This window comes from Balaenoptera borealis, assembly GCF_965194805.1.
Source record: "Balaenoptera borealis genome assembly, chromosome: 18".
NCBI classification, from domain to species: Eukaryota; Metazoa; Chordata; class Mammalia; order Artiodactyla; family Balaenopteridae; genus Balaenoptera; species Balaenoptera borealis.
This window is the reverse complement of record NC_138877.1, coordinates 3829836-3855801: the sequence shown is the minus strand read 5'-3', so window position 1 is coordinate 3855801 and position 25966 is coordinate 3829836. Positions and strand designations below refer to the sequence as shown.

At 51.8% G+C, this 25966-nt stretch overlaps 2 protein-coding genes across 6 annotated transcripts in view; both read left to right on the top strand.

The window, feature by feature from the left end:
- The first annotated feature begins 21 nt into the window (after positions 1-21).
- C1QTNF9 (C1q and TNF related 9) lies at positions 22-13450 on the top strand. Of its 2 annotated transcripts, XM_082365120.1 has the most exons (6): positions 22-298; positions 2125-2983; positions 6149-6209; positions 6943-7124; positions 10971-11033; positions 12476-13450. In XM_082365120.1, exons 4-6 carry the CDS (start codon positions 6959-6961, stop codon positions 13246-13248), a joined length of 1002 nt encoding a protein of 333 aa, XP_082221246.1. In that variant the 5' UTR covers positions 22-298; positions 2125-2983; positions 6149-6209; positions 6943-6958; the 3' UTR covers positions 13249-13450. The 2 variants fall into 2 exon arrangements, with proteins under 2 accessions (XP_082221246.1, XP_082221247.1); XM_082365121.1 differs by lacking the exon at positions 6149-6209.
- Positions 13451-16291: 2841 nt separating this feature from the next.
- MIPEP (mitochondrial intermediate peptidase) overlaps positions 16292-25966 on the top strand; it is a 141135-nt gene continuing 131460 nt past the window's right edge. For 3 of the 4 annotated variants that reach the window (XM_082365051.1, XM_082365050.1, XM_082365048.1), the window contains exons 1-4: positions 16293-16567; positions 19418-19591; positions 22596-22684; positions 25095-25181. In XM_082365051.1, the coding sequence (XP_082221177.1) occupies positions 16430-16567; positions 19418-19591; positions 22596-22684; positions 25095-25181 (488 nt within the window). In that variant the 5' untranslated portion in view covers positions 16293-16429. Of the gene's footprint in view, positions 16568-19417; positions 19592-22595; positions 22685-25094; positions 25182-25966 lie in introns of all 4 variants that reach the window. The other variant, XM_082365049.1, reaches the window with a different exon arrangement.

Genomic DNA, 25966 nt, shown 5'->3' with positions numbered 1-25966 from the left:
AACATATTTTAAATGGAGAGTGAGTGCTAGGAGGGTTTCTGGAATTTGCAGCTCCTTCCCTGCCTGGACACTGACAGATTTCTTTTCAGCAAAAAATCATCCATGAATGAACTGATGAAAACTGCTGGGGTGAGTGCGGGAGAAGGAAGGCTCTGAGGGGAACAGAGAGGGGCCACTCGACTTGAAAGAAGCCACCAAATACCGGAATGAGACGGGCAAAGCCAAAGCTGGAGTGAGAAGCACAGCTCTGGCTCCCAGGGGTTCCAGATCCGCAGGTGGCCCGGCTCACTTAGCCTTGGTGAGTGGGCTGGATAAGAATTTCCTTCCCTAATTAACGGCTCAGCAAAGTTAAGCAAGTAGCCCATTGTTGCTGTGACGTCATCAGGAAAGCGTTGCCACAGAGGTCGCCCAGCGCCCCTGCTCGGTTTGTTTCCTCGTTCGGCCTTGCTCCCCTCCTTGGGCTGGACTGAAGGGGCTTTGCTTGGGGGCCGGGGCTGTGGAAGCACTGGAACCTAACACCCCCTCGGAGGGCAGTGCCCGCAGCCCAGGAGGGCACCCCGTGGAGGGAGGAGAGGGCTGGGGGTAGGGCCGTTCTCGGAGGGGTTCTGGGGAGACGGCCCAGCACGGGAGCCGCCCTCCCACCGGGCACCAGACAGACGGTGAACCGGGCAATCCTCTCCTCCCATGGGGCGTGTGCTCCAGGGCGACAAGCACGTAGGGCATCACTGGAACGCAGCATGCATTGTAAGCATTTGAGTTCTAGAAGGGCTTCAGGGATGGGGGCCTTTCCTGGGGGGTTGGGGCAGGAGGCAGGGCCCACGCAGACCCCCGAGGGGGAGCCCCGAGCAGCCCTGGGTGAGCTGCTGGGATCCAAGTGCGATGGGAGTTGAGACACCAGTGGTGGAAGGTCCATCTCAGGGCTGCGGGCCGGGGCGCTGGGTTGCACTGGGCGGAGTCTAGGCGAGGAGAGCTGCTGCAGCGGCAGAGAAGGGGCGGACTTAAAACCAGAGGCAGGGGGATGACTGGCGAGACAGAATCCAGCAAAGAGACAATGAGAAAGGAGAGAAGGTCGCTGTCAGGATGCTCGGCGATGATGCAGGTCCCCGTCATCACCTGGGTGGCTGCTGTCAGGATGCTCGGCGAGGATGCAGGTCCCCGTCATCACCTGGGTGGCTGCTGTCAGGATGCTCGGCGAGGATGCAGGTCCCCGTCATCACCTGGGTGGCTGCTGTCAGGATGCTCGGCGGGGATGCAGGTCCCCGTCATCACCTGGGTGGCTGCCCGCTTCTGCCCTGGGTGTTGGGCGCTGCTGCCATAATCGGATACAGGAAGGGATGGCGTGGAGGGTGGGTCTGAGACTGTCTGGACCACCCGGTGGAAGCACGGGGTGGGGTGCAGATGGGGGAGGGCTGAGCAGAGAGCAGGCAGCTGGGGGTGAAGATGCACCTGGGGCCCCAGCCTCAGCCCTGAGCGAGGCAGAGAAGGGGGAATGGGCCCGGGGTGGGGAAGGGGACAGGAGGGCAGAGGGAAGAGACTGTCCGCAGGGCCGAATGCTGCCCACACGCCTGCCCCTGAGAAAGGACCCAGGTGTCCGGGCGGAGTTAGGGGTCAAGAGGCCAGGTCCTTAACCTGTGACGTAATTAAACCCCGCCACTGCCCTGTGACGGTGGTACTGTTTTGCCTGGCATACAGAGAAGGAAACTGAGGCACAGTGAGGGTAGGGGGTTTACCTCTGTTCAGGGGGGACTCGCCCTGCACCCCACTCTCCCTGGGGCCTCTGCATTCCAGCTTGGCTCTCAGAGTTGGTTCTGTGAGAAACAGCATTGGGTGCATTTGTTCTCTCGATGCTATTTTTAAGTCAGAAATCAATGTTAATAGACACTGGTGGGAAAAGATAAGAATCAGTGATCACATGGGATTGAAAAAATAGTTTCACCATGTTTTTCTTAGTGCCGTGTGTGTGTGTGTGTGCGTGTGTGTGTGTGAGAAGAGAACAGGCATTAAACTCTTAGGCACACGAATGCCTACACTAAAAGGAACTACACAGAGTTAGAGAGATCTAGTTAAGTGATGTCAGTTCTAAGGGTCCGGGATCCGGTCAAGGCCTGACAGCATCGTCTTCAGTTTGGTCCTATTAGCTCGTGATTGATCGCGGAGAGGAAGCAAAGGCACAAACGTCACTCTAAGGGGAAGGGCCTGCCATGGGGACTTCTCCCTCCAGACCCACCTGGAAGCTGCCGCACCTTCTCTCGCTACCTAGAGTCTGTCATACAGAGTGAAGTAAGTCGGAAAGGGAAAAACAAATGCCGTATGCTAACGCATATATATGGAATCTTAAAAAGAAAAGGTTCTGATGAACCTAGGGGCAGGACAGAAATAAAGACGCAGACGTAGAGAATGGACTTGAGGACATGGGGAGGGGGAAGGGTAAGCTGGGACAAAGTGAGAGAGTGGCATGGACATACATACACTACCAAATGTAAAATAGATAGCTAGTGGGAAGCAGCTGCATAGCACAGGGAGATCAGCTCGGTGCTTTTTGACCACCTAGAGGGGTGGGATAGGGAGGGTGGGAGGGAGACGCAAGAGGGAGGAGATATGGGGATGTATGTATATGTATAGCTGATTCACTTTGTTATACAGCAGAAACTAACACACCATTGTAATGCAATTATACTCCAATAAAGTTGTTTAAAAAATAATAATTATAATAAAATAAATCGAAAAATAAAAAGGACCGAAAGAAGGAGCTAAATTGGCCGAACTAAGTGGTGTTGCTGGAAGATGCCCCTGGCTCAAGTGTTGCCTCAACTTTTGAAGTTCTTCCAAGACACCTTGTGCTTACTTGTTCCCTCCCCTTCCTGCTGTTTTGCAGATCTATCCACTAGGGAATTGCGTGGCAGGAAGGTGTGATTTTATTTAGTTTGCTCCTGATTCCTTGTTTGCATAGCACCTGGGTGCCACCTGCAGCCCTGGGGTTCAGGTAAGAGCCTTAGGAAACAATTTCTTTAAATTCAATTTAAGGCATCAGAGTCCTAAAGCGGCTCTTGTATTACTGGTGTGTGATAATCCTGCTTAAGTAGGTAGCTGTCTACAGGGCTTTGGGTAGTAAAGGGGTTAAGCCAGTTCCGAAATACATTCTTAAGAGGCTAAACAGGAGACAGAAGCAGATTCTGAAGTTCTACTAGAACTCTGCAAACTGGCTGCGAGGAGGGCTGAAACCATAGAGTAAATCATGAGAATTAGCAGACCTTTGTAGAGAGCTTTCTAGAGAAGCCCATGGATTATTTTGCACAAATGTTAACGTGTACCTTTTTATATTCATGGCAATACTAACTTACACAGTGTAGTTTAAAACACGGCCTTCAACATATGTTGAAGAAGAAATACATATGTACAAAGTATAGAGAAAGTGGAATAAAATGTATTCAATGAAGGCAATTTGGAGATTTAGGTTCTTGGACTGTCACGTCCGGGAGGGATGCTGGGTTCATTCATCCCTTGCATTTTTTGCAACCTTTAAAGGCTAGAGGTTTGGAGACCCAGTAAAGATTGCTCAGCTGAGTTCTGGCAGGTCTTTATTAAATCTTCATATTTGGGCAAGTAAGAATCTTGAATAGTAGAAACCTTTAATCTCGGCCGTGAATTAGGGACAACATGTCCTCGGAGAAAATTAATCAGGAGGGGCCCTGAGTAACGTTTCAGAAAGAAATTCAGTAGTGAAGGAGAATGTAGATCAAGCATAGGAGAAACAACCCAGAAATAAGAAGTAAGAACCTATTTTATTTGGGTCTAACAAACAGCAACTCCACAGCCGTTTGCGGTCTGTATCCCTCTGCCCCTAACCATTTCCGTATGTCAGGTTTGTGGGATCACAGGGGCTTCCCAGGGTCCCTCCTTCCCCCCGACTTGACATTCAACAGAAGGACTGTGTCCATTCTCTTTGCGTTCACACCGACTGTATTGCTCTGTCTAAGGCAGGGCCTGCTGTGGGATTTTTAATGTATCACCTGAAGGGTTTTTGACCCAGTGGGTCCTCAGCAACTTTGTTGGGCTGAGTGACTAGAGATGTCGAACCCGCCTCACTTTGGATGAGCACCCACACCTTTGACAGCTGAAGCCTTGCATCCATCAAAACTTAGGCTTAGCTCCAGGAGGGAACCTAGATAACGGGCTTGGGCAATTTAGCAGCACGTGTATTTCTCTCTCACGTCAAAGATGGGCTGGGAGGGCAGGCCTGGTCTGTGCTGTCATCAGAGACCAGGATCTCTCTGTCCCCGAAGTGTTGCCCTCCAGTTCGTGAGGAAGGGCTCACCCCCTTCCCGTGAAGGTCCTGGTCCATAAGGTGCACGTGTCACTTTTACCCACTTCCCACCGGCCAAAATCTAGTCTCACGGTGATACCTGGGCTGTGAGGGTGGCTGGGAAATGAGTCTATTGCGGGCAGCCACGTGCCAACTAACATTTCTGTTACCATTGATGATGGTGAGCAGGGGCGTTGGAGAGACTAGCGACCTCTACCAAGAGCACTGACAAGGACTGGATTCAACATCCAGCCACCTCCCTGGTGATGATTTGCATGTGGTTGGAACCAGGATAATATTTATTCATTTATTCATTTAGTTATTCTTTGTCATTCATTCCTTCAACCACTCAACAAATATTTGACTGTGAGTGCTGAAGATAAGAAAGTAGGAAGATGCAGTTGCTGTCTTCAGCAAGCTGTTACCTATAAGTGATGCTAGTCTAGGTGCTGCGTGGAGAAGGGGTGGGGCGGGGGGGGCAGTGCTCCAGAGAAGACAAGAGGGAGGGTGGAAGCGGGGGAGGGCAAGGTGGGAGACAGACGGGGTCCCAGCTCCAGTGCGTTCTGGAGAAACACCAGAAGTAGGAATTAAACACTGACACCGAGGAGCCAGCCAGAGGCTTTGTGAGAAACGCAAATGTAACTTTTTATTTTGAAAAATAACACACGAATGTAATTTCTACTCTATTCCTTGTGCAAACCGTCACGTCCTTCTTCTAAAAATTTTTTTCTTTAGAGATGGTGCCACAGCTTATCTCACTGCTTCTTTGGGAGCAAAGCGCGTTCCTTTTATTCATGATCCTTTGTTGAAGTTTGTCTACCTGCCGGGCCTAGGGTGATACATCTCCGCCCGTGTCAAGTGTGCAGAACCAGGGAAAGAATCACAGAAGGATGGATGTTTGCTTTTATCTCAGCTCTCCTCTGGCTGGCGAGCAAAATGGAGTTTATCCCAATTTGACACCTATATGAGCTCCTGATCTTTTTTATTACTGGAATAATTGTAACACATTTTGAAAAAATTAAAAGGGAAAAATATAAACCCCCTACAGAGGTTGGTCTGTGCAATTTAGATTTGACTACGATCAGTCACTTCTGAGTTAAACAGAAGAGGAAGGTGTAGATTATTTATGGAATTTGGCTCTAAGAAAACTCAAGTCAATTTCCTGAAATGGCGTAAGTTTGTGATTTTAAAGGGAAACATCTGCCTTTCCGTCCCAAAATACTTTTATTTGCATCAAACTGCACCCTAAGACACATAGAGGCTTCCATACGATGGCGATGTGATCCTTTGGATGACAGTCTAGCTGGGTTTTAAAAATGTATATGTAGAAATAGTTTTACAGACACTGTAAAAAAGCATTTTTAAAAAAGAAAAGCTCCCATAACCTCACCATTCCAAAGCAACCATGTGCATCTGGATATATTTGCTTCTAGTTTTTGTTACTATGCATATAGGCACACGTTGCTTTATTGCGCTTCACAGACAGTGCATTTTGTCACGAACTAAACATTTGTGGCAACCCTACATTGAGCATTTGCTCACTTCGTCTCTCTGTGTTCCATTTGGGTAATTCTCGCAATATTTCAAACTTTTTCATCACCATTACATTTGTTCTGATGATCTGTGATCTTTGATGTTACTACTGCCACTCGCTGAAGGCTCAGACGATGGTTAGCATTTTTCAGCAATAAAGTATTTTTAAAATTAAGGTATGTAAATTGTTTTTCAACATAAGGCTATGCACACTTAATAGACTACAGTATAGTATAAACATAACTTTTATATGCCCTGGAAACCAAGAAATTTGTGTGACTCAATTTGTTTCTGATCTTCACCTTATTGCAGTGGTTCTGGAACCAACTTTTCTACTCTCTGTCTCTGAATTTGACTGTTCTCAGCACCTCACGTAAGTGGAATCACACAGCGTTTGTCCACTTGTGACTGGCCTAGTTCACCGAGCACAGTGTCTTTAAGGTTCATCCAGGTTGTAGCCTGTGTCAGGATTTCCCTCCTTTTTGAGGCTGAATCACATCCATCATGTGGATGGACCACATTTTGTTTATCCACTCATGCATCAATGGACACGTGGGTTTGTTTCCATCTTTTAGCGATTGTGGACAGCATTACTGCTGTGAACGTGGGTGTAGAAATATCTGCGGGAGTCCCTGCCCTCAGTTCTTTTGCGTGTATACCCAGAAGTGGGATTGCTGGAGCAAATGCTGATTCCATGTTTGCTTTACTGTTCAAAATGTGCTTTCACGCACAACGTGCTCACATTTGGTTTTTACAGCAGCCCTGTGAGGGAAGCATTAATCTCTTCTCTGGCTGCAAAAAGGCGTTTGCCCAAAGGGAAACGGTCAGCTGGAGTTTCTTTGCCCAAAGCGAAACAGTCAGCGGGGGTTTCCTGGCTTGGAACGTGGCTCTCTCCTGGATCGCCCACCACTGGAGTCTCCCCAGTCACACGTGTCCTTCCAAGGACAGTGTCCTTCGACTGTGAGCGGCCAGTCTGCTCCCAGCTGCCACCCTGACCCGCCCTGACCGCGCTGTCCAAGCTTGACCGCCGCAAGGAGCAGAGGCTTTGTCCGTGGCCCCGGCGACGAGAGTTTCTCCCTTCAGTCTGTTTCCCTCTTTCCGTTCAGCTCTGTCATCTGAGCCATGAGGATCTGGTGGCTCCTGTTCGTCTCCGGAGTCTGCGCAGGGATGGGGAACTCACAGGACACCTGCAGGCAGGGCCACCCTGGCGTCCCCAGGAACCCGGGTCACAATGGATTGCCCGGGAGAGATGGACGAGATGGAGCAAAGGGCGACAAGGGGGACGCAGGTACCCACCACCTGTGCCTGCAGCTGCCCTCCGCTCATCCCCCTTCCTTTCACCTCATTCATTCATTCATCGCCTGTGTGCTCACCCCTCTCCATCCATCCATCCATCGATCCATCCATCCATTGCCCAGAAGACACTGATGGAGAGCCTGCTCCGGCCACATCCAGGCTGGGTGGTGGGGTACAGGGCAGCACGAGCCATGAGGACCCCTGTCCTCGTGGGCTTTCCCGTTGAGTAGGGCTGCCTCTCTGCTGGCCACCATCTCCGATACTACAGGGCCGTTTTCAGGAGCTTGTGATGTCATAGATCTTTCTGCCTCAGGCGACAGGTATGAGGGATCTTTGGCACCGGGTCCTGGAGAGACATCCGACGGCTAGGTCTCTGGCAGAGAGCATGCAGCACGGTGCAGGCCTTGCCGTGAGGCCGGCGGTGCAGAACGCCAGAGAACAGGAAGGGTCCTGGAGCCACACAGCCGCTCCTCGGGTATCTGTGCTGTGTCCCAGGACCTGCCCCATGGTTTGGGGACTTGGGGACAGGATCCAGCCTCTGGGAGGGACAGTCCCAAAAGCCAGGATGTGTGAGTGGTTTCCATGACAAAAACCTGTAGGCTTGATTTCTGAATGGGGTTCTTGAGCCCTGGTCTGACCATAGGGCCATACACCTAAGATGTAAGCAGAGGACCCATCTGGGTGCAGGAAGAAAACATCGAAACTTCTAGTGACATCTTAAAAGATAAATTTAGGTGAAGAAAAAATTGAGCTTTTAAAACGTTGGCTATATGAATCCATGTGAATGGCCTCACTTGGTCGGTTTGCAGATACACACGTGTCATTTGAGGCGTGGACCATGTCCCATGGGAAGAGTGGCAGCCCACAGTGTGAGCAGGCTGGCCGGGACCCTCCCGCGTTCACTGACCTTCAGCGTGTTGGGATGTTTTGCACTAAGTGTGCCTGGACCAGGGGGTTCTCAGATTATGCTGTTGAACTATCACAAAGAGATGGGTGCTGAAAATACTCCCGCAAAAAAACCTGATGGTTGAAGGTGAACTTGATAATGCAAGCAGTAAAGAATCCTGAGAAGGGCAGAGCTGCCATTTCTGTTCTTAATGTGAATTCTTCAAATGTGCATTAGAAGGAAAAAATAATGATGAACGTCAGTCAGATCTGTCAAGACGTCTGACCCCCCAACCTGGAAATTATTATAACTGTGGGCAGGTGAATTTACGTTTACATTCATTGAGATGCCCTTGTCCTGACTGTGGATGTCCCAAGGGTATCACAGACTCATAGGAAGACGCACACCAATTAAGTAAGGCATTTCAGGACTCGTGAGAAGCGTGAACACAAGCCGCTGTCATTTTTCTCAGTACGTCGTATGAAAGCTTCACCAAACTTAATGATAAACATTTAGAAGCCTCTTTTGATATTTCTTAATCATACCAGGGAATTAGATATTCCTCTGGCAATATTAAAACGGCATAATACACAGAAAGCAATTTCAGGATGGACTGAAATTAATGCTTTGCCAGCAAATGCTGTTAGAATATGGATTTTGAAAAAGCCTTTAAGATTTGGAGAAACAAGAATTACTCAGTCTGGGAAGTCTGCTGTACAGATGTGTGACATTCCAGGTGTTTGTAGGCGTTTCCCTGCTCAGGGCGTTTGTGGTCTAGCGTTTACTGCGTGGGCTGGATGGGGCAGAGGGTCACCAGGGGCAGTGTCCCTTCTCACCAAGCCCCGCCCTGCGCTCGGCGCTGGGCTCTCCTACCGGATAACACCTCCAGTAAGTCCACGCCGCTTTGGGGCATTAGGCCCGTCTCATTTCTGGGGAGTGAAAGGCCCTGTCCAAGTGAATGGCAAACCTTCCATCTTATTGAAATCCATCCCTTATCCTCTCGCTGGGACCACGTGTGTACATGTATGTGTACATGTGCGTACACGTGTGTGCGTGTGCCCGCACATGCGCACAGGATACCCTGTGTCTTCGAGATCCCTCCCCCCCGCCCCCGTCACTCCCACGCCCCTCCTCACTGCGAGGGCCGCCTCGGACCCACCAGCGGGCTGGGCCGGGAGAAGAGGCGCAGGAAGGCATCGCTCAGATGATGCTGTCAGAACCTGGCTCCGCGGCCCTCCGAGCGTGACGGCCCGATGCTGGCCTTTCTCCTGGGCGGCTCTCTGTGGGCCTCCTGTATCATCCCTCGGAGTGGACGATGCACTCGCTGCCTGCACCCCCGGGGCTGGGGCACGTGCTCTCCGCGGCCGCAGTTTTCTCATCCGGCTCGGCGGAGGCGCCCGCCGCCCAGGGAACCGGCGCTGCGCAGAGGCTTCTCCTTTCCACTCTTCTCGGTGGAAGTGTCGCATCCGTCTCCGTGACTCAGACTGCGGGCTCACAGCCTCGCTTTCTCTACAAACGTCTGAGTCCCCTTTGCTCCAGAGCCGAGGCAACATTTCTGCAGGCCAAGCGCGCGGGTGGGGCCAGGTCACAGGCCCCCGTCTGGCGCTCATCCTCTCTCTCCGGCTCAAGGGCGCATGTGTGCGCTGGGGTGGTCTCTCTGCAAATTTGGGAGGTTTAATTTAAAACGCTCGTTATAAAATATTTTATACACACAGAAGAAGATAGATAGAGAGTGAAGGAAGACACATGCTCCTGTATCCAACACCAAATTTCTCTACCTCTCCGCTACTCATTCTCTCTCCTTCTTCCTCCATGGTCCCCGTTCTTTCAGGTTTCACATACATCCTTAAGACTTGCACGCTACATATATAGTTTATTTAGATTATATACAACACACATGTTTCTTAGGATATTATGTCACATTTCTCACACTAAAAATTAACTTAATCTTTGTCTTACCGTTTTCAAATGTATTTGTGTGTATGTTTTATTTTTTTTCTTTAATTTATTTATTTTTTGGCTGCGTTGGGTCTTTGTTGCTGCGCGCGGGCTTTCTCTTGTTGTGGCGAGCGGGGGCTACTCTTCGTTGCGGCGCGTGGGCTTCTCATTGCGGTGGTTTCTCTTGTTGCGGAGCACGGGCTCGAGGCGCCTGGGCTTCCGTAGTTGTGGCACGCGGGCTCAGCAGTTGTGGCTCGCGGGCTCTAGAGTGCAGGCTCAGTAGTTGTGGCACACGGGCTTACTCCGTGACATTTGGGATCTTGCTGGACCAGGGATTGAACCCGTGTCCCCTGCATTGGCAGGCAGATTCTTAACCACTGTACCACCAGGGAAGTCCCGTGTGTATGTTTTATAATGAACATGTTTTTAGAACATTACCCGTACACAGCTTACAAACATACACGCGTGGACATGACATAGGATGCTGGTGCTCGGGGCAGCCTGTTCTGAGCATCAGGACTCCTGGGCGCAGCAGAACCTCATGGCCTGATGTCCCAGTGGGTCTCCACGGCACCTTGACCACCACTGTGAGGCGCTAGAGAGATCCTTCTGGAACCCCCTCTCCCATCCCAAGTAGTGTGGTGCAGCCATGGTCATCTGCGCTTTCATAGGAGGCTGGTACTTCCACTCCACTCCCCACAGAGTGATGGAAAAGGAGCACAAATGACAAAGCCACCCCCCCCAAGTCCTTGTCACGTGAGAAACATGCAATCGTGATCATCACCCGAGCCGGCTGCTTGGGAAGCCCACCAATCCACTTCACAACCCGCGTCTTGGCACACTCAGCACCCTTGCTGCTTGCCCCTGCCTGCCCTCCCCCCGCAGGTCTGTGAGGGGTGGGGTGTGCGGGTCAGGCTGGGGCTCCTCGGGACCCTCCATCGCTGACTGGGACCCACATCGAGGGAAACTGGAGCTAGAATTTTAACTTCTGCCTATTTTCTCATTTTCCATCAGGCGAACCAGGACATCCTGGTGGCCCAGGGAAGGACGGGATGACCGGAGAGAAAGGAGAACCAGGTCAGAGATGGCTTTCCGTCCTGCTGTGCCCGCAGCCGGAGCCGTCAATGATAGGATGGGAATTATTAAGTGCTTAACCAAGGACAAGTCCCTTACGAGGCTCCAAGGATGCTCCAGTGATAAAGGCCACACGGTTCTTCTCTCCAGGAGCTCAGGGTTCACTGCAGAGATGGGCAAACTTTCCATAAAGGGCCAGATAGTAAATATTTTCAGCTTTGCGGGCCACAGGGTCTCAGTCACGACTACTCAGCTCTGCCGTCATAGGGAAAAGCTGCGTAGAGGATGCCTTAGTAAGTGGGGCTGCGTTCCAGTGAAACCTGAATTTTACATAATTGTCACAAATCTCGGAACATGATTTGTGACCATTTAAAAGTGTCAACTGTTCTTAGCTTGCGGGCTGTCAAAAACAGGCGGAGGCTGGACGTGGCCCGCGCTCCATGGTTTGCTGAAGCCTGATTTAGCGCTGGGCCCTGAGGAGGGACGCTGGATTCTGACTCAGCGCCCCGGGTGGCACTGCAGCGGAAGGTGGCACTTGAGCCGGGCCCTGGAGGCAGGGAGGCTGCAGCTGTCGCCGAGGGGGAGGGAGGATGGTTACCACGGCAACACGAAGAGTGTTCTCGCCCCACTGGGTCATTCTAAGTGCCTTCCATGTGTTGACTCACTCAATACAACAGCCTATAAAGGAGGCACTTTATTATCCCAGCCGTACAGGTGAGGAACCAGGTGTAGCTGGGGAATCAGCTTGTGCATAAGCGGTGGAGACTGGGCTGGATCCTGGCGTCTCCAGAGCCGGGGCTCGGACCACGGCTGTCCAGTCAGGGCGTGAGAAGCGGGAGGCGCCGGGGAGGGGGGAAGGCAGAATCACGACAGCGCCTGGCGCCTGGCGGGGCACACAGGCTGGCAGACGCGGCGAGCAGTGAGCGCCCACCCAGGACGACCTGACTCCAGTGAGGGTCTTCTCGGCGGGCGTCACGTCATCAGGGCTGCGTGTCAGCTACCAAAGCAGCCCCGGTGAATCTGCTGTTTGCCTTCTTCCCTCTTCCAAAGATGTGTCCCCTCAGGGACGGGCAGAGAGCTGTCATTTCTTTCTTTTGTTTTTGGCCGCTCGGCATGTGGGATCTTAGTTCCCCACCAGGGATCGAACCCGCGCCCCCTGCATTGGAATCGCAGACTCTTAACCACTGGGCCGCCAGGGAAGTCCCAAATAACTGTCATTTCTAACGTGAGCCCCGACGCTGATATAGTAGACAGCGTCAAAGGGTGTTTTGTGCACACGTGTGTATCTGCACAGTTTAGGAGTAAATTAACTTTCAAACCCTGAGCATATGCTGAACCTGTGCACTGCCTTATCTCATTCGCTTGCTCAATAATAGAAAAACCAAAGGTGTTTTCACAAAGTTTCACAAATCGTCTCTTCCTCCGTTGTTTCTCCTCCTACCTAGGAGCCGATGGAAACGTTGAAGCAAAGGGCGTGAAAGGTGATCAGGGCTCAAGAGGCCCCCCAGGGAAACACGGGCCACAGGGACTTGTGGGCCCCATGGGAGAGAAAGGCCTCAGAGGAGAGACCGGCGCCCAAGGGCAGAAGGGGGAGAAGGGCGACATGGGTTCCGTTGGTCCAGAAGGGCCAAAGGGCAGCACTGGACCTTCGGGCCCAACTGGTTTACCTGGCCCCGTGGGCCCCACTGGAAAGCCGGGTCCCAGGGGAGATGCCAGCCCCTTGGGGCCCCAGGGTGAGCCTGGAGCCCGGGGAATGAGAGGCTGGAAAGGGGATCGAGGAGAAAAAGGGAAAACTGGGGAGACGCCAGTCTTGCCCAAAAGCGCCTTCACCGTGGGGCTCACGGTGCTGAGCAAGTTCCCTCCGTCAGACGCGCCCGTCAAGTTCGACAGGATCCTGTACAACAAGTTTGGCCACTACGACGTGGCCACGGGGAAATTCACCTGCCACGTCGCCGGCGTCTATTACTTCACCTACCACGTCACCGTTTTCTCCAGGAACGTCCAGGTGTCTTTGGTCAAAAACGGGGTTAAAGTCCTGCACACCAAGGACGGTTACATGAGCTCCGAGGACCAGGCGTCGGGTGGCATCGTCCTGCAGCTGAAGCTCGGGGACGAGGTGTGGCTGCAGGTGACGGGAGGGGAGAGGTTCAACGGCTTGTTTGCGGATGAGGACGACGACACCACGTTCACGGGCTTCCTCCTGTTCTGCAGCGCGTGACGGGTCGGGGGCGGGGAGCGGTTACAGCTCTGTCTCTCCATCCGCCGGAATCAGCTTGGTGAAGACATTGTTTGATGACTTTACCACGTTAATGATATCACCACTTGTCATAACCATAAAAAGGTGAAAGTGGGAAAGTTATTCCTAAAACTGAGTCTATAGAACTCGCTATCCTGCCAAGAGTAAATGTAAAAATACCTGCTCTGTTTATTACAGTGTATTTGATATTTTCCCTCATTCCCATGATCTGAAGAATCCTTTGCTCGGGCGTTCCTTGTGGGGAGTGTTTTGATATCCTTTTAGTGCTCAAAGGAGCCGTGTGATGATGTATCTCCCATCTGAATTCCTGAGGATATTACAGGGAAAGAAAAGGAAGTGTTCATTCCATGTGTGACTAATCAGAGTCTGGGCTGGTGACAGTGGCGCAGCCCAGGGACCTGCAGGGTACTCTGCTCGCTTTCTATCTTGGGTTTTCATCACCATTCAACTCGACAAACAGTTGTTAGTAAACTGTTTGCCAAACTTGACTCTGTTTTAGTTTCCCTCCGTATCCACAGTTCCGTATCTGCAGATTCAACCAACCATGGTTGGAAAATATTTGAAAAAAAAAAAAATCAGGAAGTTCCAAAAAGCAAAACTTGAATTTGCCAACCTGGAAACTGCTGACATAGCATTTACACTGTACTAGGTAATTTAAGTAATCTAGAGGGGAACTGCCCGGTGGTCCAGCGAATAATCCCCTCCTAAAATTCTGGAAGCGTTAACTATGCTTATGTTAACTCCATACACTTTTCCATTAGCTGAGAGCAACTAATAAAGAAGCAAGAGGAGACAAGCCCGGTGCATATTCAACCGACAGCATCTTCCAGACCACAGCCTGGGACTCTGACGGACTTACGGCCATTCTCTCCACATGTCAACCAAGTCAGCGCAGTTGTGACAGTATCTTCATTCCTTGGGAGAATGGGAATTTTCTGAATTATCATTATAAGCAGTCAGCACTGCTATAGATGAAAAGGTGAAAAATTACTTGGTTTTGGAAGACTTTGGATATATGTGGAAATCATTTCTGTTTATAGGTATTTTATTGGCTTTCCTTAATGTATGTTTCTTCTAGAACAGAGCCAGGACTCGGGTGAAGCACGTGAGACACCCCAAGTCCCCCACTTGCCTTGGTGCCCTAACGTTGGCCCAGCTGTAGGGACTGATCATTTTCTTTATTGAGCCAGAGTGTCCTTATGCTTTGGCTTCTTTCAATTGCAATAAGCCAAGCTGTTTTTCCCCAGTGTTAAGTCTGGTGTTGTTATGGACCAAACGATACGTGTACTAACTCCCTACTATTTAGGGTCAGAACTTTATAGGTGAGATAGGCATAAAGGAAAAAAGTACAATTTATGACCAGAACATTGGATACAAGCTTTCGTAAAATTCTGTTTTTTTTTGCAGGGCAAATGTAGAGGATGAAATGTTAAAGCATGTTATAAAGAACTTCAGAAGGATAAAGTTGATTGGGGAGGTGTCTGATCTGCCATTTGGAATTCTCTCTCATCTGCTGTCTGTGGATCTGGTCTGCAGTTTTTACAAGTCTAACTATGCCAGGCTCCCTGAGACACAAGACACCTTGTTAACGTGGCACAAGTCAGCATCCTTTGAGGGTGTTTTTACGCTTCAGTGTTTGCATTAAAAATGGTTAGGAACCATTCTGGGCTAAAGAAAAGCTCTCAGATTTGAAACTCCTTTTAAAAAATATGATAAAGTAAGTAGTTTTATCACATATATTGATGAATATTTTTACATGGCAGATTTGACATCTGTGTAAGGGCCTGCTGTGCAGGCCTGCGATGTGGGGTGGCCGCCCCAAGGACCAACCAGTCACAGACGATGCGGTATGAATCACCACGGAGTTAGGACTTTGGGGATTTTAAATAATTTGGAATCTTTGATGAAAAAGTCAGCAGAAGATGAAATCACGACTTACCATATGTAGACAAACAAACGCAGAATTTATAGTTAAGCTGTAGAGACTTGTGTAAGCACACCCTGGCACTTGCCTTTACTAAATTTTCATTGTTCTCTATCTTTTTATCACTGGGGCTTTTTCTCCCCACCAGGCTACACTGAAAACAAACTCCATTTAACAGTAAATTGTTGTGAGGACGGAAAGGGGCGGGTTAGAAGCCCGCCCCAGTTGGCCATCGCTTCTGGCTCTCTGGAACTTCAGAGAAGGTTCCGGGGCTGCTCACACCCAACAGGTGTTCACAGGAGCAGACTCTACCGCAGACCCACGCATTCAGGTGAGATACAAGGTTCCGTCGGCGCTGGTCCTTGGTACAGGGACACGAAGCATCCTTCGGCACGGCACGCAATGCCCTGCGCGCCGGGCGCTGGGGGACTGGATCCGGGGCGTCCGGTTCCGCCCGAAGCCGAGGCCCAGCAGCAGGCTCCCCGCCCGCCCACGCCAGCCTCCGCGCTGTCCTCCAACAGGGTCATCCTCACGGGCCGTCCAGGGGATGCTCCGAGCGCTGCACAGCCTCCGCTCGCGGACACCCGGAGGGCGCCCCCCGGCCCCACCCCTCACCCTCTCCGCCGCTGCCCTCCCGCCCCCGTACTCCCTCCGTCGGTGACTGCAGTTTGTCAGATTCCACCCCCCAACAAGCTGCGTTGTCGATTATGTTATCGATCACTGCGAGTTTACAGTCGGTGGATGGAGGTCCACCGACAGCTCTGACTGCAGGGCTGGGACGTGCGGGCGCAGTGCCTTGCGTCTCGCACCCTCCTGGAGCGGAGGCCGACGGAGGGCGACGGGTCTCGGTTCAGGGTGCCGGGCAGCGGTCGGCCCGCCGCCCACGCGTGTTTCCGGCAGCGGGTGCGAGGCTGGGCCCCCCCCGCACACCCTGCCACCCGCCCGGCCACGTGGGAGGGCGGGGCATCCTGCGGTTCCCCCTCCAGGCGCGCGGGGGCGCTAGAGGCGGCGGCCCGGGAAAGCGGCGGGCGACGCTCTGGCCCTGGGGACGCCGACGTGCGCTGGCCCCGCGGCTTAGTGCCCTTCCCGGAAGCGCGGGGTCACGTGGCAGGCGGGCGCTGCCGTGGAGACGCGGCGCGCTCTCCGGCGGGGCTGAGGGCCGGCTTCTGGAGTCCGGTTTCGCGGGCCTTCGCGGCGCGGAGCGGCTGCAGCGGCGCGATGCTGTGCGCCCGGCGGCTGGGCGGCTTCGGGGCCGGGCTCCGGGTCCGGTGGGTCAGCACCAGCTGGTCCCCGGTGGGCGCCGCCTTCAACGTCCAGCCCCAGGGACGCCGCCTGGACCTGTTCGGCGAGCGCCGGGTGAGCGGCCCGCGGGGCCCGGGCGGGGTCGTCGGGGTCCGGGCGGCGAGCCCGCCTCGCGCGGGAGGGAGGTGTCGTTTGCCCGGGGTGACTTTGCGGGCGGCCCCCGCTCTGAGGGGTAGGTGCCGGGGGGCGGGGCGGCCCCAGGTGCTGGTCCAGCACCTGCCCAGCGAGGGCCCCAGGTGCAGTGGGCCTGAGCGCGTCCCCCGCACTCCCAGCCCTGCAGCTCAGACCCGCCCCGGTGAGGCGCGGGCCGCGCGGTGAGCTCCCCTACGGTCTCGGTGTCTTGATGCCAGGACCCGCTTCTGTCAATTAGTGTAATTAGTCTTTCCATTGGTGCCCGAAGTGCCGTCATTAATACTTTCCCAAGCTTTTCGGCTTTGTTTTTTTTCCTTTAAAACACCGAGTTGGAGAAGAGTCTGCTGTCCTCTAAGGCGGTGCAGCCCATCACGTAGATTTTTCCCGCAGAAAATCACTGAGTTCTTGTGTTGTTCCTAGTTGTTTGTGTATCCACGCGGCCCGCTCGGTGTCTGGCATTCAGTAGACACTCATTATTTTTTTCTTTTTTAAAATTTATTTTATTGAAGTAGAGTTGATTTACAACGTTGTGTTAATTTCTGCTGTACAGCGAAGTGACTGTTATACACATATACATCCCTTTTCGTATTCTTTTCCATTATGGTTTAGCCCAGGATATTGAATATAGTTCCCTGTGCTCTGCAGTAGGACCTTGTTGTTTATTCATCTTGTATATAATAGTTTGCACCTGCTAACCCCAAACTCCCAATCCTTCCCTCCTCCACCGCCCACCTCCTGAAACTCATTATTGAATGAATGACTGAATTAAAGGTGAAAGGAAGGAAAGCTTGGAAGGGATTTACCTGTGCCTGCTTTACTTTGCATTTATGGATTTTGCTCACTTTTGCACGGTTACTTTTATTTTTGCCTTTTAAATTTTTTCATTATTTCTACTATTGCCTTTCTTGGAAAGATGAGTCTGGGATATAATTACAGTGAGCCTAATAATGTGAGTTTTTCTTATTTAACTAACTCCCAAATTTCTTTGTTTTAAAATTATTTTTGAATGAAATTTGCTACACCAACTTCCATGGGGGTAAATAACGTTGGTATTGACATAATTGGTGTGAGAACGAGCACAGCCTGTGGGTACTGAGCAAAAAGACATGAGGGGTAAGCTTGGTTATGAGTGGATGAAATAGATCTAATTTTAGCTTTATTAATTTTTCTTTTGTACATCTTAATTTTAGGTGCTGATATCAGATTTTCAAATACGTGAATTGGTTTTTGATTAAAAAAAGAAACCCAAAGGCTTATGTAGTTTTCTAGTATTACCATAACTTGGTAGGCTGAGATTTAGAATTCCCAAGAGGAGTGTGGGGAGGTGTGCTGAGAAGTGAAAATAAAGTCCGTAATTGAATCATACTAAATCATTGTAAAAACCAAGTATATTTTTGTTCCTCATTCTGCTCTGCCGCTGCCTGTCTTTATTTTCTCCAACTTGTTAATATATTTTGAAAAGAAGTTAACAACTTCGTGCATTCCTTCTTGCAGAAACAGTGGGCCTTGTCAGGCCTGAAAGCTTTGCCTCTTGGTATTTCCCGCAATTGACGTGTTAAGCATCTCTTGATACAAAGCTGTCTACACAGTGGTCTGGCCCTGTTAATTTGCCTCATTCGTGAGTTCCCGCCTGTGTTAGGCCCTGCGTTCGGCAGCTGGTAAAAATGGCGAAGAGCGGGGTTCCCAGTTCTCGGAGCTGGCCTCCTGCGGAGACAAGACTTTCCAATGCCAGTTGCAGTCCGCGAGCGTGGAGAACATGTGGGCTTTAGGGGTGCTTGGAGTGAGTACAGGTTGCGGCTTTCCCACTGTTCGCTAGTGACCACAGACATGTTCGTTTAACCTCTGAAAGTGTTCCCTTATCTGTAAAAAGGAGATTGATAGTTTGTGCTCTAGGATTGTGTGATTTCCATGAGAGAACCTATGTAAAGTACATGGTACACTTTTGGCATGCCGTGGATGTGTAGTAAGTGTTTGTGGTTTTTGTCTGCCTTCCTGGGCGTCATAACAAGTGCGATCGAACCGATACAAGAAGATGGTCCTTCCTTCCCATTAGATTAGTGATTTTTATCTTTATCAAGGTGTTGAAATGCTTTTGGAAGGTATAAAATTTGCTGCCAGTTTCCGCCTATGACTTGGTTTAGCCTGTTTACTGAATCTTCCTAAAATATATATGTGCTCAGAAATCAACTCACCGTCCCTGTTTTATACTTTGTGGAGTGCTTGATGCTGTGCCCTGGACCTCACTCAGTGCCGGGCAGGGTCCTGAGAACCTACTAACCTTGTTCCTGTGTCCGTGCTGTGAGACGCAGCACATATTGTCATCCCTTCATGCCTGATGAAGAAATTAGGCCGAGGAGGAGAGAGAACGCGACCAGGCTCACACAGCTGATAGTGGTTACAGCTGACATCTGTTAAATGCTTTCTGTGTGCCAGGCACTAAGATGTTTTTTTAAAAAAGTGTATCGTTTAATCCTTGCCACTTTGTGAGTTAGGTTCTGTGGTAGTAGCAGAGCTGGATTTTGAACCCATATCATTCTATTTTTGTTTTTTATAAAATAATTAAAAATTGAAGAAAAATTACATTCTAAAACATTTTTAGTGTCATATGTGGAATGTCGCGGGGAATGTGAAAGCGATACCTGTGATGACAGGTGTCACCACGATATGAAATATCAACGAAAACCAAGATTTTGTTTATGAAGAAAGTATTTGTATTGAATACCCCCAGGTCATGTTTTTAGTTATCAATGGGAACTGTTCTTTGGGTTTCAGGGCCTGTTTGGAGTTCCTGAGCTCAGCGCCCCAGAAGGATTCCGTGTCGCCCAGGAGAAGGCCTTGAGGAAAACGGAGCAGCTGGTGGGCCGCGTGTGCTCCACGCCGCCCGGGCCCCAGACCGTGCTCATCTTTGACGAGCTCTCGGACTCCTTGTGCAGGGTGGCCGACTTGGTAAGACGCCGGGTGTGGGCCGCAGGCCACCTCTCACTTTTGCAAGTTAAGCTCAGTGTGTTAGGTTCAGTACTGGATGGTAAAGTTAGGAATGTTTGAGAGCTCTTGGGTGTAATCTGTTAAAGTGAAGTGTGCTGTTGAATGGGAAGAACGTGTAGGAAAGGTCAGATTTAGTATTCGTATTTTAACATGTATATTTAATAAAGTAGATATGTAATATGTAATGGAAGAATGATTACGCACGTGGCAAAGATTCTTCATGTGACAGAGGTTCTTCATTTATGAAAATGTCTACCAAAATCCTAGTAGAACATTTATCTGTACCTTTACAATAAAATTAATCTTATAAAAAACTAGTTTTTATAAGCCTTTTCAGGAATGTCTTTTCTGATCGAAAATAAGGTTTTGACATCAAACTGATTGTATCAAAGGCGTCTTTTCCCCACGTTTTGAAGTTGAGATAGAAGTGCCCGCAGGTCTCTCCGCCAGCTGAGACGCCCGCGGCCGAGGTGGAAGCGGGATCCCCTCTCAGCCCAGGGCAGCCGCGACATCGTAGTGGCACGCCAGTCCCCAGTCGTGGTCACGCCTGCTCCTGTCTGCACAGCTCTTGCTTCACGTTCACTCTGCACGCAGCCCCACCCTGGCCGGGCACTGGGGGTGCGGCCACGAGTGAGACAGACACAGACTCCGACCTCGTGGAGCTTATGTTCTGGTGCTGGCTGTCTCGTAGCTCTTACTGGCACTGGACCCAGGTAAGAGCTTCACCTGGATTGACTGATTGAACCTTCTGGGCATGTCTCCACCTGTCGTCGACGAGGAAAGAAAGGCACTAAGAGGTTACGTTCCCCGGCCCGTGAGTGGTGGAGCTGGGCTTCGCGTCCGGGCCGTCTGGCCGCAGAGGCCTCGCTCCCCACGCTTCCAGGGCTGCTGCCGCCCGGGCCGGATGGAACCTTACCTGGCGTGGCAGGAAGGTCGCCTCCCATCTTGTGAGAAAGTGTTTCTTTTCACAGTTATTGGGCGGTAAAATCGACTTCTCCTAAGGGATGGTGCAGGTCTGTGAACGTGGACTCTGTGCACGTAGCCGCCCCACGGTCAGAATGTGTAACTCTTCCGTCACCCCCAGAACGCTCCCTGTGCCTCGCGCCCACCTCGCCTCTCACCTCTGGCAACCTCTCACCTGTTCTCCGTCCCCGTAGTTTGTCCTTTCTTAAGTGTCAGCTAAGTGGAATCATATTTCCCGATTGAGGCTGACTTTCTTCACCAGAGTGGCAGCTCCCCGTCTGTGCTTTCCTTCTTCGAGAGCCTTCTCGCTCTCAGCTTCTGCGCTGAGCCAGTAACACCTCCGCTGTCCTAGACTCACTGCTGCAAGTTTCCCAGTTGTAAAGAGATCGGCAGAGTATCCATCCTGAAGGGCTTTCCTGAGGGCGAAGTGAGCTGTGCCGCGGGCTCCGGCAGTCAGCTCTTGCTTTTTCTGGGTTTGGGTTCTGCCCCTCCAGGATGTGCTCAGCGAGGGCTCATCTTGTTGGGGGATGTGGGAGACGTACTGTCAGAAAAGAGGTTTTGAACCATCTCTGCTTAACGGTGCCACTGAAATCTGAAAGGAAAGCGCCGGTCAGCAGATTTCACTTATTTGTAATTGAGTATTGGCTTTTGCGGTCAGAAATCCCAGAACTTACTGGGTGTTTGTTGTCTTAGCCTCTGTCTTAATTAACTGGTGTTCTAGCATTTTTTCCCCATTTCTACTTCTGCTCTTCACGAAAAGATTTTAACTTCTCTGCCCCATAGCTTGCCCTATTTTTGAAGTTTTTTATATTTATGAAGTTTGATAATATCTCATTCAAAAAGACTAGGATGTGATTTATACATGTAAATCTTTGGGTCAGAAAGCTCAAAGAATCTTCTTCCTTTTTCGAATTTTTAAGATTTTACCGACTAGTGAGATCAATACCACATAAGGCATGAGTTTTATAAACTGGTCATTTTGTTTTGTTTTTCTTTCTTAATACAGTCCCCGTGGAACTGTATTATTTTCCTCACCGCTATCACAAATGAGTTTTAAAACGTATGCTGGTGTTTTGAATTTTAATATTGATTGTAAATTGTGCACCATGCAGATGAGTAATTTATATAGCATCTTTTAAAGTTTACACAGCTCACTTTTCAGGTGCCTTAGTGCAGATGTTATCCTACTGTTACGTCAAATGTTGTATCAAACTATGGATTTATATGTTTCTACATTAAGAACTATTTGATAATAAAGTTAGGACATTTTACTTTGTGGTGATTTTATTTCACGTTATAGCCGTACACGTTGTCTTCACGAGAATGAAGAAAATATGCAGTATTTTGTAGTTTCCCTGCATTTCTCTTTTGCAGTGTACTGCAGTTAACATGAAAACTAAAATCTAGAGATTTTATGAGATTTCATTAAAAAAAATAAAAAGGGGATTCTGGCTTAAATTCTAAGGTCAGAATAGCAGGTCTAGCCCTGCGCCAGGTGGGCTGCAGCTGGGGATTCCTATTTACTTAAAGGCAGTCCTTGTTCTCTGCACAAAGGCTGGAATGCAGTTGACGCAGCCTTGAAAGGACACCAGGTGTGAGCGTTAACTGGAAGCGCCTCCAAGCGATGTTCATGGAGCCAGGTAGGAACACTTAGGTAGAAAGCTCCGGATTATTTGAAGCGAGAGTCTGCTCTTTTGAATGATAGAAGTAGGAAGAATTCACTTGGGTTTTACATTTGCAGGAGGGAGACCTCTCTAAAAATCAGTAAAAGTATTTTGGAATGTATTTGAAAATGAAACGGACTTGGTTCCCGGGAATAACGGAATTAATGAGTGTTCAGGAAGAAGCTGCTCCTCCCGCTGGTTTATGAAAGTTCCAGTAATGGAAATGCTGGGTCAAGGCAAATGGCACATTTTAAAGCTCAGGTTTTCATTTTCGCCCTCAGACCCTGGAATCAAGCCTCCCATCAAACGCCCTTTTGCTTTTGTCTCCCCTCCCTTAGGCCGATTTTGTGAAAATCGCTCACCCCGAGGCAGCATTCAGGGAGGCCGCGGAGGAAGCTTGCCGGAGCATTGGCGCCATGGTGGAGACGTACGTCTGCCCCTCCTCCCAGACCGTGCTGGGCCGCGGGGCCCCCGGGTCTGTGCCCCAGGTCGTCTGTCTGCAGGGCTTGTCCCTGCCCGGCGGGGGATGGGGCGTGGGGTTGGTGTTTGAGCCACACGGCTGCCCCGGCCTGACTCTGGGCCGCCTCCCTGTCTGCTGTCCCTCAGTTTCCTCACTGGTCACGGGGGTGGTGGAGTGGTCTGCGTCTCAGGGCTGCTGGGAGGAGGATGAGGCGGTAAATGCAAAGGGCTTGTGATGCTGGGGGCGCGCGGCGGATGCCCGGGGTCCTTGTTCTCCTCGTTGAAGGGGTCTTCAGCGTCTCGGGGGCAGCGCGAGCTGGCAGATGGCCGTGCGGTGGAATCGCTGTCGCCCGGGAGCTGTGGCCGCAGGGCGAGAGGCCAGTGTGGTCACCCCTGCCCGGTGGCCTTGCGGTCCCCTTGGGGCTGGGATTGAGGGCATCTGGGCACATCGTAAAGGCAGTCTGGGAGCTGCGGCAGGCGCAGGCTGGGGTGAAGTCGGTCACCTTAAAGGGATTCGGAGTAAATGTAAGCATGCTGGTCAGAGTAATGGGGAGGGGGCAGGGCGCCCACCAGGAGGGGGGGTCAGCCAGTGCGGGCGCCCGGCCCCCCGGCTGGAAAGACCTCAGGACCTATGTCTCCCGGCCCAGCGGAGGCCCCTCCGTACCCCGGGGCTCGCGTGGGGTGTACGGCTGCTGCTGGCCGGTGCCCCCGGCAGCGTTTGCCTTTTTGGGACGGTGCGTGCGAAATCCGGCTCCTTGACCGGATAAGCTGGTCCCTGCAGACTCCAGACCCCAGCGTGCTGGAGGCGCTGGAGCCGAGGGCTGCTGGGGAGGTGAGCGGGAGCCCCGGGCCCCTGCCCAGGGCCTGCGTGCTGCGTCGGCGTACCTGGGCTCCTGGTTCCGCGGGGGGGCAGCGGACGCCACGGTCGGTAGAGAGGTGGTGTCGGAGGCTTGGCCCGCGGTCCCCCCTTGGCCGTGGAGCGCAGCTCAGCCCTTTGCTGGGACCGGGCCCTGCCCCCCGGTGGGGCGTGGGTGCTGCCGAGGGACCTGGCCGTCGTCCCCGGACAGAGCCCAGAGCCTTGCCCTCCGCCCTCCCGGGCGCTGGCTCCTTCTCCCCCGTAGCCTGAGCCGCACCCTAACTGCCCAGGGCAGCTTTGAATAGGATGCCTTCCCGTGCCAAGGAGAATCGACTGACTTTCCAGTGGTGGAAAAGCAAGCATAAAACTGGACGTATTGGTTTAGAATTAATGCCAAACACAGACTAGAATACAGCCTTTATCTCAGAGTCCTGCAACATAGGACACGACGTGGGAGATGTGCTCAAACCTCGGACGTGGGTCCGGCCGGCCACCTCGGAACGGCTGCCCTTGGACGTGGGCGGCCGGGCGCCGAGCAGCCAGAGGAGGCGGCCGTCCGCGCTGATCTTCTCCTTCTCTGGTTCCTGAGGCCGAGCCTGCCCCCCTGCTGAGCGTTTCTCGGCGCCCGGGGCTGCCTTGGTCCCTCAGGTTCAGGGTGGCCCGTGAGCACCGTGGCGACAGAGGCCCCTCGGTTCGTATGAACTTGCAGGGGTTTGATTGTGAGCTGCCCGGGGAATCTGACCTCCCGCGAGCCCCCGAGTGGACCTGGCGGGCGGCGCTCAGCCCTTGCCCTTCCCCGAGGCACCGTGCGGCCCTGAGGGCACCGGGCCTCTGGTGCTCTCGGGAGAGGCACTCGGGAGCTGTCGGTGGTGCCGCGGGCGGGCGGGCAGTGCTGGGTGGGCCGGGCCCGAGTGCAGCCGCGGACTGTAGCCGCCGCCTCTGGGAGTGGGGGCCGTGCCCAGCGTCTCGCTGAACCCTGGGGGCCGCCAAGGGTCTCACCCTTTCGGGCCGAGGGCACGGTAGCCGGGGCCCACGTGGCTGCAGGGTGCGGCTCCGAAGCCTGTGCCCTCCAGCTGTCCCCGGTGTGGACCCGCCGCTCCCCCGGGGGAGCCGAGGCAGCCCGGGCCCGGCGCCCAGTCAGGACTGCGGGTCTTTGCGTCTGACCCTCCCCGCCCGTCCCCGCTCCTCTCCTGTTAGAGAAGCCATGGTCCTCGGCACGTTGCTGACACGCTGGTTCTCGATGGAAGTGGGGTCACGTCCTGTCTGCCCTTCTGTCCCCAGCTGTGAACTGTGGCTTTAAGTTTGTGCTTTTTCTTTCCGGGACAATTAGTACTAACACGCTTCCCGTCCCTCACTAGCTGCGGTTATGCCATTCCTGGTCCAAAGGAAGAACAAAACAATACCCCAGACCTTTGGCCTCTGGCTGTGTGGATGCTGGAACTTGACACCATTCTCTTCACGTAAAGCAAAAAAAGAAGGTACTAGAAAATCATTTAACTTTTTTTATTTGTAATTTTTCTAGGTTGAACACAAATGTGGAATTATATCAAAGTCTGCAAAAACTATTAGCTGATAAAAAACTTGTGGATTCCCTTGATCCAGAAACCAGGTACTGCTTCCTTTGCTTTCATCGCGGTTGTGACTGTGGAGCTGAGCTTGAAAGCCATCCCCTCGGCGTCCCTGCGCTCACGGCCCCTCTGTCCGGACGGTTTCTCCCCAGGCGACGAGTCCCGCGCCCTCCTTGGACGCCACTCAGACGGTGTCTCCTCCGAGAGCTCTGTGCCTGTCTCACCCCGGCCTCCTGCCCAGCTCCGCTTCTCTCAGTCCTCCCGCTCCCAGCCTTCTCTCCTCTGCCTGTTTGTCGGCTCAGCTTCCCCACCCACTGGACGGGAAGCTCCTCGAGGGCAGGGCCTGGTCTGATTTGTTCACTGCTGCATCTCAGCACCCCACAGCCGCGGCCTGCAGCAGGGCCCTCTCCAGGGAATGGATTCCTGTGAGCAGTTGGCGGTGCCATTTAGCTGCATTCCTAAAGTTCCGTCATTGCTGCAGCAGGAGCTGAAAGCAGAGTGGTTTTATTTACCTGGTGGATGTCAAGATCCTTGAAATGGTTGGCTTTGGTTCATACCATTTATGATTCTGAATTGAAAAGACCTCATTCTAACTCAGTACACAAATATATTTGATACAGGACTGTGGATATTATATTTCTTTGCTCAGATTTATTTGTTTATGAAACGTGGTAGAGTTTGTCGTTAACCCGCCTATATGTTATTTGTGTCATGGCACAGAGACGAATGTCTTTTCCTGCCTTCTTGCATTTGTTTATCTCCTTTTTCTTTATGGGGTGCTTACTTGGCCCCGTCTGCTTCCTCCTCTCTTGTCTGTCTCCGTACG

What these genes read in the sequence shown, in the direction of transcription:
- C1QTNF9 (XM_082365121.1), top strand. Translation starts at nt 6,959, where the DNA reads ATGAGGATCTGGTGGCTCCTGTTCGTCTCCGGAGTCTGCGCAGGGATG. An exon ending in GGGCGACAAGGGGGACGCAG is followed by an intron (nt 7,125 to 10,970) that starts GTACCCACCACC and finishes ATTTTCCATCAG; the next exon opens with GCGAACCAGGACATCCTGGT. An exon ending in CGGAGAGAAAGGAGAACCAG is followed by an intron (nt 11,034 to 12,475) that starts GTCAGAGATGGC and finishes CCTCCTACCTAG; the next exon opens with GAGCCGATGGAAACGTTGAA.